The sequence below is a fragment of the Antedon mediterranea genome, chromosome 3 (assembly GCF_964355755.1).
Source record: "Antedon mediterranea chromosome 3, ecAntMedi1.1, whole genome shotgun sequence".
Classification (NCBI taxonomy): domain Eukaryota; kingdom Metazoa; phylum Echinodermata; class Crinoidea; order Comatulida; family Antedonidae; genus Antedon; species Antedon mediterranea.
The window spans coordinates 24,599,902-24,612,301 of NC_092672.1; the positions used below are offsets into that span (position 1 = coordinate 24,599,902).

Consider the following 12,400-nt stretch of genomic DNA (forward strand, 5'->3'; position numbering starts at 1 on the left):
CGCTCTCACTTCTCATCTGTTGTGCTGGCATACATATTTTATTTGTTTTATTCTTTGACTTCATTTATATATTATCTTTCATTTATATGTAATTGTGAAACATTCTAAGCATGCCATTATTTGAAAATATTTTCTTATCTTATTTTATGCAATGTTATTATATTCTTCAATTTTCAACAACAGCTAGCTATTTAAAAAGAAAGAAAGTTGATTGAATATAATTGTATGTAAATTTTTCAGAAAATTCAGTCGATGATCACTGTTAAAAAAAAATATACAATAAGAAATATTTAATGCAGTATTTAAAATGAATTAATGAAAACAATTATGCATTTCTTCAATGGCCGCAAATGGTAACTGGCTGCAGGCCTTTTAATTTATTTTAAAGTCAGGTTTTTCAAAATTTACCCAACTTTGTCAATAAAATGATGCAATATTGGGAAATAAGTAAATAATATTCTAATTTTAGCTATTAATTATGTGAAAATTATTATATTTGAGACCTCTAATCAGTCTCATACTTAGTAACTTTATTAAAACTAAAGACAAGGTTGACATAATGATTTGTTTGTTGCTAGAGGATAACGGTGTATTACTATCAGCAAGTTTAAAAAAAAAATAATGTTCCTCAAATTTTCTAGACTATAAAACATGTCCTACTATAACAATTTGTCATGATCCATTTTAAATTTGAGTGCTAAATAAAACTTGTCTGCTAAATCTAAAACTTAGTTTTCTTCATCTTTCTGATTTGACAGTAAAACAAATGTAATGTCATTGCAAACCCTTGTTTATATCACCATGGTTAAGGAAAGTTTTAAAGAAAACTGAATAGGCCAAATTTGTTTTGTTACGTTCCATGTCCAGGATTTGAAATTTTTATTTTTTATTTGAGAAATTACAGTTCAGTTGTGTTTACATACCTTAGAGTGCGTAATAAATGCTTTATTTTTTTTTATTACCATTAAAATACACAATGTCTAATAGATTAAAAAGCCATCCATCTCGAAATTTGATTATAAAGGAAATGTGAAACTAATTATTACATTTTGTTTTTATTTATTTTATCTTTCATATGTTATTATTATTCTATGATTTATATATACTACAGCTTGTGTATCTGACAGTGTTCTTTCTTCTTTTTTTAATTAAAAAATGCCCTTTTGCAGCAATGTCAAATGATCAAAGCTAAACATAATTGTCAAAAATAATAATTATTCTTAATTACAAACTGTCTTATTTACAAATGGGGGTCATCACTAAGTTTGTTTACACTTGATATACTTACTTTCTGCAATGTAAATTATAATATTTAAAGTACTATGTTATTTCAAAATTACATGGAACAATAAAGTTATTGATTAATCATTAATACTCCTCACACTTTTTTAAAATTTTATTAATCAAATACTGTAATTTAATAATATTGATAATGTGCCAAATTGTTAAGTTAAATTGAGATTTGCTATTCTCTTAAAAACAAAAAACCAATATATTCTTAGGCTAAATCTTACATAATTTATTTTAAATTGTATTTTTAAGTGTATATGGTCATTATTACAGTTATGATCGTACTTCAGTTGAAAATAATTTCCATTAAACAATTCTACAAGAGAAGGAGCACAATACATGCAATGGCTTTCTTTAACTTACCAGTATTTTCAATTAATTCATTGCAATTATATCCTGCATTAATATCATTGCAATTATTATACTACTATATAATTTGTATTCAAGCAAATTATGTAGTTAGACAAGGGTAATAATGTCAGCTGCATTACATCAAATCAAGAAATTTTAATACAATTACACTGCTAGAAACAATGGTCAATCCAATTGTGGTCCCAATATGTCCTTCATAAAGAATGGGAAAATAATAATAATAATGGATAAATAAATGACAAATATTGTTTATTATTATTATAACTTTAAAATCATAGCACATGGGCAGTACTCACCAATTTTCATATTTGTTGCTCATACCAAAATGTAAAACCACTAATGCTAGAGAATTTATTTGTTACAGACTTATGGCAAAATCAGCATTTTATTAAACTATCGCATGGAAGTTTTCAAATAATATATACTATGGCCCTGTTTCTTCTGCCAAGAATATACACACTGTATATTATTTTATATGGTATTTTTTGTGGCAGCAGAAATGGGTCTCATAAAAAATATACTGTATAAATATACCGTATAATCTTGATCATTATCGATATCGTTATCTCTGATATTTTATCATACTGTATATTTCTTGCACCTTTCTGCTGCGTCATGAATATACCATCTATATTGTTCACCCATAACACAAGGTTTGTTGAGCATACCCTACTTAGAACAATTACTAAAATGTCACAGTGGACTGAAAATCTTAAGATATTTGCTCTATTTAAATGTGATAGAACCGAGGTTTCAGGGTAATAGGAGATGTGGGGTTTGGTTGTCGTCAAAACAAGTGAACAGTAAGCAGTACAAAACAGCAATGGACAATGACTGAAAGTTAGGTAGACACGGGGTTATCCGGTCCCATATGGGATTTTACGGGGTCGAACCATAGCTATCTATTCCTCAATCCATATAATCCCACAAAGTAGTTTTCAAAGGAAACGGGTCACCGAATTATAATTCTAATATATTATTACGTTATGTTTATGCCGTACATATTGTAGCAGAAACAGGGCCTATCTTACATTAATGGCTCATTGGGATGACTAAAGGTTGGTATTAATAGTAATACCTAAGGGTAGACTCACAGCGTTAGGTTTGTTATCCAACACAAGGTAATCCTCTCTTGCTAGGGTTCCTATTAACGCAAATGGCGAGGCGTAACAGCTTCCTAACGGTAATCTGCAGCTTAGTTCACATACAAAAGTATGTACAATGCTTACATAACGCCACCGTGAGTCTGAACATACCCTAAGACACTGAACAGTACTATGTTTAAAAATAAAGGTGATTAATCAAAGGCTGATAACTCCTCCACATAAAACTCCTAGAAAGTAGGAAGCCTTTTGTCCTCTTCCCTGACTGACTGAGCATATGATCTCTCTATTAATAATTTATATTGTAAACCTTATTATGTAAACAGAAATATCAATGAAAATTCTTCTTCACTAAAAAGTTTTTAAAGATATGCTACATTATTAGCAATTTACACCTAAATCCAGCCCTCAGTCTTAACCCTTTTCCAACATGCAATTTGTTTTTTGAGGATATTCACTACATTATTAGCAAATTACCCCCTAAATCCACCCTTTTCCAACATGGCTGTTGAAAAAGTGTGTCATCCATTGGAATAGTTTTATTGCCAGTATTGTATGTCTGTGGATTTTCCATCTGAATTGACATAGCAGCAATCAATCATTGTGCCACTTATGAATTTCATGTGTGAGAGCATTTCCGGCCATCTAGAGGTGTCATTTAACAAAATTTGCTTTAAATCCCGCTCCCTTTTCAGATCCTGGCTAAGGCCCTGGACATTTGGGCAATCCCCTTACGATAGTCCTGCTACCGCCCCTGTAAATAATTCTAAGCATGTGAAACAAAATACTGATTATTGATTATTTGAAAGTGGATAATTTAAAAACATAAAATATGTTGGTATCACATGGATGACACACACACAGAGTGATATATCACTTTGTTAGTTTTTCTGTCTTGTGCTGCTATCTGTATCGTGGTATTCAAGCTTTAAAGTTTAAAAAAATTAAGATAAAATGAGTTGAATATTTATTATTGAAATGAGTAATTATTATTCAATTACATAATAAAAAATTAGTTTTGATAGCTGAATTCAATTAGCTTGGTGTTTATGAACATTACTATTACTACATTAATACATAACTTGCTTGCTCATCTTGATTGTGCTAAATACTTATGCTAGGGTTTTATTTCTAGATTTTTCGTCCTCTTTTAATTCTATACAATCAAGTATTTTAATGAAATCAGTAAAACAGCTTAAAGAATAATAGGAACTAAAGAGAACACTAAAGATATTGTTAAAAGTGCAATAAGTAAAAAGTAATTATGTCGGATGAGTATCACCCTTCCTCACCATTATCTTGTCTTTAGTAAGTCAGGGCGTTTAATATTGTTGGTGTTCCACTTTAGTGCTTGTTGACAATTAGGCTTAAATATAGTTGTTACTGTGTGCAAAACAATATCAGTTTTTTGTGGCAACAGTGTACAGTTATATGCTCTAATTTAAAATATAATCTTTAATGTGTATTATTATCAATACATAATGCTATACATTATGTTTTTTCACGCTATGGTCATAAATTTCCATTTGAAACACTTTATAAAACATTGAAAACAATAGTGCCTTCACCATTTTATTAAATTAATATTTTTTTAAACAGTATTTAATCAATAGTATGTTATTTTGTAGGGTTTTAATAAAGTTACTGTAAGTACTTCCGTAGAAAAAAAATGGTGTTTTCACTTATAAAATGACAAATAAATGGTTAAATTCAACAAAAACCCATTGGCTGGCAGCCAATTTGAACATTTTTTCTTTAAATTATTTATTTAGAATTTTTTTTTTCAGGGGCCATTGCATTTTTAACAAAAAAACTTCAAAAACAAAAAAAATTTCACAAAGCTTCAATTGTTCTTACATGATTTTGTATTTTAAAAGCGCAATTTTTTAAACAAGTCACTTAAATGCCCTATGATCCCTGTGTATTATAATGATCAAAGATGCTAGTTGTACTGAATATTTTAGTATGATTTATTCATCATTTTTAGTAATGCATTTTGCCATACTCTCTTTTATTGTCAACACACTACCAACTCCGTCCACCACCTCCTCCTCATTAAATAATGAAGAGCAATGATATTAAAGGATGTAATATAGACCCATATTAGACCCAGTTTTAGTTTGTAATTATTTTTTCCATAATACATTACAACGGCCTATACATTTTATATTACACAGTGCCCTCGCTCATCATTTATTTTACTTAAATTCTGTTTATATTGTTAGCACTTTCAGTACCAGTGTACTGTTCAATAAAAACCCAAAAATATGTACAAAATTTTATTTAATTTAATTTTTTTAGACCTTTTTTACAAAACAACTTTATTGAAATAGCATTTAAATAAAAAAAAACTATTACCAGCATTAAACTAGATGATGATTTCATTTCATTATTCGGTCTATTTCAGTATATCCAAAAAAAATAAAATTGGGGAGACCAGGGTCAACCTAAGTGAACTTAATCACTGAGACTCTAAGCTCACTATGTCAGTCGGTAGGTCGGTCGGTAAACACTAACTCAAATTTGCACACGTGACTAAAGCCATGTATACGGCCTTGTTAATCATCTATTTAAATAATAATAAATACAACATAGTATAAAACTGACTCCAAATAACAATGATTCAACGTTTCAAACTTTATTTGATCATCATCAGGAATGATGATAATATGTATTATTACTGGTCCTCAAGTTTAACTGGAAACTGAGGAAATTCGGATTAGGCCCTCCACGGACCCACGGCAGCCAGCAGTGCAGCGCCTACCAGATCAGCACACCGGGAGACGATCCCCTACTCTTTTCGAATAGTGTACCAAGTTCTTTAGCGTGCACTGTTAAGTACACGGGACCAACGGCTTTACGTCCCATTCGAAGGACGAGGCAATGAGAGTAAAGCATCTTGCCTAAGGATGCAATTAGTATGGTACAGATAACCTCGAACCCATGCCTATCACATGCTAGTTCGATATTACCTTTCCACCATCACTCTCTGGTGTATATACAGCACCCGCCGCTATTTCTAGACGGTCTCCCATCCAGAACGCAACCGGGCCCAACGTTGCTTAACTTCGGTGATCTGACGAGAACCGGTGTTTCAACGCTGGATGGCCGTATAATTTGCACACCTGACTAAAGTCATGTATACGGCCTTGTTAATCATCTATTTAAATAATATTTACAACATAGTATAAAACTGACTCCAAATAACAATGATTCAACGTTTCAAACTTTATTTGATCATCATCAGGAATAATGATAAAATGTAAGCATTATTGTTATTATTATGGAATGCTTTATTAAATAGGTAACAGCAGTGAGCACCAGTGCTTTGCACAGTCTGTAGTATAATTAAAATGATTCCATCTTCTATCATTGTTATATTTATTCATCTTCTTCATCATTATAGACAATAACAAACAAACTCGTTTAAATATAAATCTACCCACTGTAATGTTGGTGTTGCTACAGTTGTTCATATTTTAGAACAATGACAGATTATCAATGCTTACTTTATAGCATTCATTCAAGTATAAGCAATAATGTCAACAGTATACTATTTGAAAATCACAAGATAAAAAGATCAACTTTAATGATTTTGTAAAGCTTAATATTTGTTAACAGAATGTTCATTCTTTTAAATTCAAACTTTTATTTATCCACAAAATATCAAAGATTAAAAATAAACTTTAAAAATGTTAAAACAGTGATCGTGCCTTAAGTTACAAAGTTCAAAAGGATGAACTAAATCACCTAATAAAAACCTTAAAAGAGGCTACGAGGATGCTTGTTTTTATTGTCATTATTGAATAAATGTTATTGAATTGAAATTAAATTGAATTGAATTCACAGCCTACACATATAATAATATACAAATAATGAATGTTTATGAGTGTAATGGTACAAATAATGGCACGAGGTCAATGATGAAAGGTTATATATCAGCGAGGCGACAGCGCAAAGTTGTGTCTTGATCTAACCGGGTACCCATTTTATACACCTGGGTGGAGAGAGGCAAACGTAAGTAAAGTACCTTGCCTATTAGATACAAGCAATGCGGCGAGAGTTGGTTTCGAACCTCGATCTCATGATCAGTAGTCGAATGTCCAACACACTGCGCCACACGCCCTCACGAGGTATTATATAATATACAATAATAACAAAATATGATATTTTAATTAAGTTAAAAATGAAAAACTACAATGTGTATTCCCTTTGCGTACTGTAAACCCATTTTTTATTGTTGCAAAGTTTCAAAATGACGCAATGAACTTTACTGCGTCCATTGGATTGAATGTTAAATCGACCAAATATAAGTCCTGATAATGAACAGAACAGAGTATGCTCAGTATATTGAATAGAACAGAGTCTGCTCAGTATAATGAACAGAACAGAGTATGCTCAGTATATGTGCATAAGCATGCGCAGATTAATATTTTGTGTAGATTACCATATCCTTTCATCTACCGTCCACCTTCGTCTACCGTCCTGTCATAAAGTCGCTAGTAGTAGGTTTTATTGTAAATTCAGTGATTTCAAATTTTAACAGCACACCACATGCAACAGCTATACTAAATAGTAGTACTAATTATTGTCAGTATTTTCATTTCTATTGTAAATAAATAGTCAACAGATACCTCTTAGAATCAGGCTTCTGAGTCATGTCAGGCATACATTCTACTCATTCACTCTTTATCAAAATTTGGGATTTTTAAAATGCCTTTCTTAATTTCCATCATATATATTCATTTATGACTGACAATTTCATTCTTATAGGTTCATTCTACTGTAAAACAATAATACTCTCTTTTTCATTACATTCAGCCTCTTACATTAAAGTGGAGGTGTACTCAGGGCTTTTCCTTCTGTTATTTACTCCAGTATATTAATATTAGTAGGTACAAACATAAAAAATCATATCAAAATAAACAGTTTCTGAGAAATCAGAAAAATAAAAAAATGTTTAAAAATATCGAAAAATCGCTGTGTATTTTTTTCAGCAGTTAGGTAATGACCTTAGTTGTAAAGGTCACGTTACCGTGTTATGTTACGTCACGTCTCCTCTCTCTCTCCTCGATATCGCTCGAGCTGTCAAGTCGCGCTACTACACGTGTATCATTTTCCGATCGAACGAACATTTTATTATTGTCTTGCATTTTGTTATTACTTTTTGCGTCTACTCTTAGCTTCAAAATGAAGCACTGTATGGTATATAAGTGCCATAACAAGTCACATAGAGATAAGGACGTCAGTTATCATCGCATGCCGCTGAAAAACAAGCAATTGATGAAGAAGTGGCTTGAAGCCTTGAAACTTAAAAATCCGCCACAGAAAGGGATTCGCAGTGCCCACTTCGCGGAGGATGATGTACAGAGACAAGGGTAGAAAGACGATTCGCCCTGATGCTGTTCCAACACTGCATCTTGGTTATAAGATTCAATCGAGGCCGGAATCTTTTCGAACATCTAGCGTCAGCAGGCTTATGCCTAGTACATCATTATTTGAAGAAAATATTGAGGTATTTACTTTTATGTTTTGTTTATTAATTATAAATTTATAATATAATAAATAATAATTTCACGCTGATGGTAGGTATCTAATCTACTAGCCTATTTAGTATTATAATGGATAGCTAGGGCCTAGGCCTAGCCAGTATAGAATAGTTAATATAGGACTAGCCTATATTAATATTATACTATAATACTATACTACTCACTTGTCGGCCAGCTAGGCCTAATAATATAATACTATAATAATAATAATATTATTATTATTATTATTATTGATAATAGAATACTATTCTAGCATTCATAAATATAAATGCTACTGCTGGCTAGACTAGAGAGGGGTAGGTTCCATGGTAGGCCTCTCTTTGATATCAAACACCATGAGAGATGCTGATCTCTTTTTCTTATGGTTATTATACTATACTCTATGGTTGACCTTGTTAATTACACTAATTAATTGATTAGTCTAATCTCTCTGTTTGAGACAATGGAAGGGCTGGAAGTGGGATGTGTTAATTATTATCACAGGCAGTATAGCCTATTCTGTGAAACTGTTTACTCTATGCCTTATACTTTACTAAACTGAATTTATTGATATTAAGTTGATAATATTGTCATTTCTGTATAATAAAATAGTATTACTGTAATGTAATGGTAATCAAACAAAAAGCAATGCAAAGCCATCCAGAAAACAAATACACTGGACATTATTTAAATGTTGTTTACATACTTTTGTTCCCCAGGATATGACAACCTACAGGGAAAGCTGATTGTAGCTGGAGACTGTAGGCATGATTCGCCGGGCAATAATGCGACATTTGGGACCTACTCTCTAATGGATACAGATACCGATCTGATATTGGCCTCTAAGACGGTATCAGTAAATGAGGAGGGGATACCAAATTCTCATCATCTTGAAAATGTTGGTTTAAAAAGATGTCTTGAAGAATTAAAGGTTTGAAATCTTGTGTTTTTCTGTGCTACAGTAGATGTCATGTTTTCAGTAATTTTTGTTTTGTATAATGTAGAAAATACATACATGTTTATTGTTTTACAGGAACACAAACTGAATGTTGATATTATATCCACTGATCGCCACCCAATGATAGGAAAGACTTTACGTGAAAACTACCCAGAGATAAAACATGAGTATGATATATGGCACCTTGCTAAATCTGTGAGAAAGAGAGTTGCAGCTGTAGGAAAGAAGCACAAAGAGTTGCAAGTGTGGGAAAAAGGCATCATTAACCATCTGTGGTGGTCAGCCGAAACCTGCCAAGGAAGTGTCACACAGCTCATTGTAGGGATTTATTAATGTAGAATGTTTAATAATTAATCTCAAGCGACAGCAGTTTGTTTTAATCACTAATAATGCATTCTGAAATATATTTAACAACAGGAACGTTGGACCTCTATTGTGCGTCACATAGTTGATGAACATGATTGGATTTGTGGCTTCGAGTACATGAAGTGTAGTCATCCTCCACTTGAAGCAAACATGACAAAACCCTGGCTAACACCAGAAAGTGATGCCCATAAAGCACTACAAGATATTGTTACAAATAATTTACTTCTGCGTGACTTGAAGAAGGTGAGTTATGCATTATGTATAAATAAATAGCTTTTCAGTATTGTGTGCATTCACTGGAGGTATTATCATTAAGATAAATTGAATACAATTTTTAATTTACTGTATTTCTATTCAGGCAACAGAATTTTGTCACACTGGAAATTTAGAAGGATTCCATAACATGATGCTGAAGTACATGCCCAAACGTAGCAAGTTTGAGGACGAGGGAGCAATAGCTCGTACATATCTGGCTGTCATAGACAACAACATGACATCGAACAGATCATATGCAACATTGGCCGATGGTGAAAGTCAATACCGTTTGGAGTGGTCCAAAAAATCCAGAATGTATGTGGTTAGGCGTGTGAAGGAAGCAAAGAAATATACCTTCAGGAAAGACTTGATGAAAGGTGTTTTTGACCGCGTCATCCACGGTTAGTTAATTGCTTTTAATCTGAACTCTTCATCATGCAATGAAAGAATTTACAGTACTGTATATACACCTTTTTATGTATTTTACTTAACAACAGGCAAGAAGACTAAGTCTACCCTCGTGAAAGGAAAAATGAAGAGTTATATAAGGAAGGAGACAAAACCAAGTAAAGCTGAAGCTGTGGCAAGCCACAAGTCAAGATTGAAATAAGTGTTTACTACTGTTATTACTGTACTGAAAATGGTTAATTTAATGCCTACAGTATATTGAATCGATTATAGATCTTCAAGATCAATGGCGAGTCCCATTTTAAGTTCATGTAAAATTTATACTGCTTTGATGTTATGATTTCATTAGATGGCATCTGAATTTCAAAAATTGGATGTTTCGTCACAGTTCATCACATTAATTAGAGCGTGTATCTTGTTATGAATTTTCTCCAAAATTGCATTCTGAAACAATTGCCTTTCACATCAAATTGTTTTCATAATAGTTGCACATAATCCTGTTTACAATGCTAATACTGTACTGTCAACTGTTGAATGGTAGAAATTGCCTTCAGCTAGAGTAGAGCTAAATATTTTGCACAATAGTTTAACTTGTATCCATAATTGTTGATAGTTTTAATTTAGTGTACTGTAACAAGTTAATTATTGTTAGTCAATATTTTTGAAAGCACTAATAACTGCAGTTTTTATTACAAAATAAAGATATTTTATTTCTCATACTATTCACCATTATTTATTTCATTTTCTTATACATACATTAGTTACACAGTTATAACTACTACCGGTACAATATCAAACTGTAGTGGTATCATATTACAAGCAAATAATTTTGTAAAAAATACAGTACTGTACAGGTTATAAAGTACTAGAGGCAAGTGTTAAATGCATACAAACATTTATATCAACCATCGTCGGAATTAAAAGGAAGTCCATCCACATCTATAAATCCTGTATAGATCCCACTATCCTCCGGATATTTGTCTCTAATTGCCCATACGCAGCATGATGGAATAGGCCTTCTGTCGTTTTTTCTTAGTCGCGAATACACCCACCAAATGTAGCATCTGTATGCGATAAATCGATAAGTTCTGAAAATAAATAAATTTACAGTCAGCAGTTGGTCAAAATACAACTGGACAGGAACACACAATATGCAGTACACAGCCACAGTGGAAGGAGAGTATTAACATTGAATTAAATTGCATTAAATGTATTTTTATGACCCTTGCAAATCGTTAAATTTTGCACTGCAAATAAAGACCGATATTTTGCTCGGAAATTTTAGATTTTTAAGCCCTATCGAGCGGCCGTACTAGGCCTACATACAATTATTACTAGCTAGGCCGGCGTACCTACCTGTTCTTAATTTCATCTTGTGTCACGCTCTCGCCAAGAATGTCCTTTTTTTGAGACATAAACCAGCTCTAATACATCCTTGTCCATGCAAAGTTTTTTAAATTTCTCATTTATCAAACAGGTATTTTCTCCAATTTTGTCTTCTAATTCTACCCTCTCTCTACAACAAACGCTCCCCTTTACATTCTTCTTACGGCAATTTCCACAATGACACCAATCAAGCGAGGTTAATCTCCATTCGTCTCTCTGTTGCTGGGGCCTAGGCTAGGCCTAGGCTGATTTACATCTTCGCCGTCGGCAGTTTGAGATGTTTGTATGGGCCTAGGTTCTGGTTCAAATGCATAACCATGTCTTTCAGGTCTAGGCCTACGATTAAACATTGCCGTTTGATCCGTCTATCCACGCAATACAATCTTAATCTTAGACTTATTATTCGTATCCTAGTTTATCGAGTCGAGAAGAGATCGATCGAGTCGAGCGCGAGGAGGATCGGCGGAGGCGGCGAGGAGAGGCGAGGCGAGTAAAGAAAGCCAACAGCTCGCGCATGCGCAAATTGATTGACTCCCTAGAAAGTAAAAATTACCCACTTGGCTCAAGTGGGTAGTTTTTTTAATTACGTTAATTACACAAAAATAAATTGGTCAACCCCTAAAAAACACATCGGGAAGGAAAAATTTGGCTTCCGAAGAATCTGAAAACATATATGTATAATATTTTTGGAACTTACATATATTTTTTACGATTTTTTTAAAACGCATCGTTTT

The 12,400-nt window shown here is 32.6% G+C and overlaps 1 protein-coding gene across 1 annotated transcript; it reads left to right on the forward strand.

Moving 5' to 3' along the window:
- Positions 1-9,717: 9,717 nt before the first annotated feature.
- LOC140043739 (uncharacterized) lies at positions 9,718-10,699 on the forward strand. The gene is made up of 3 exons (XM_072088220.1): positions 9,718-9,860; positions 9,976-10,273; positions 10,370-10,699. The coding sequence occupies exons 1-3, from the start codon at positions 9,735-9,737 to the stop codon at positions 10,480-10,482; spliced, it is 537 nt and encodes a 178-aa protein (XP_071944321.1). The 5' UTR covers positions 9,718-9,734; the 3' UTR covers positions 10,483-10,699.
- The last annotated feature ends 1,701 nt before the right edge of the window (positions 10,700-12,400 follow it).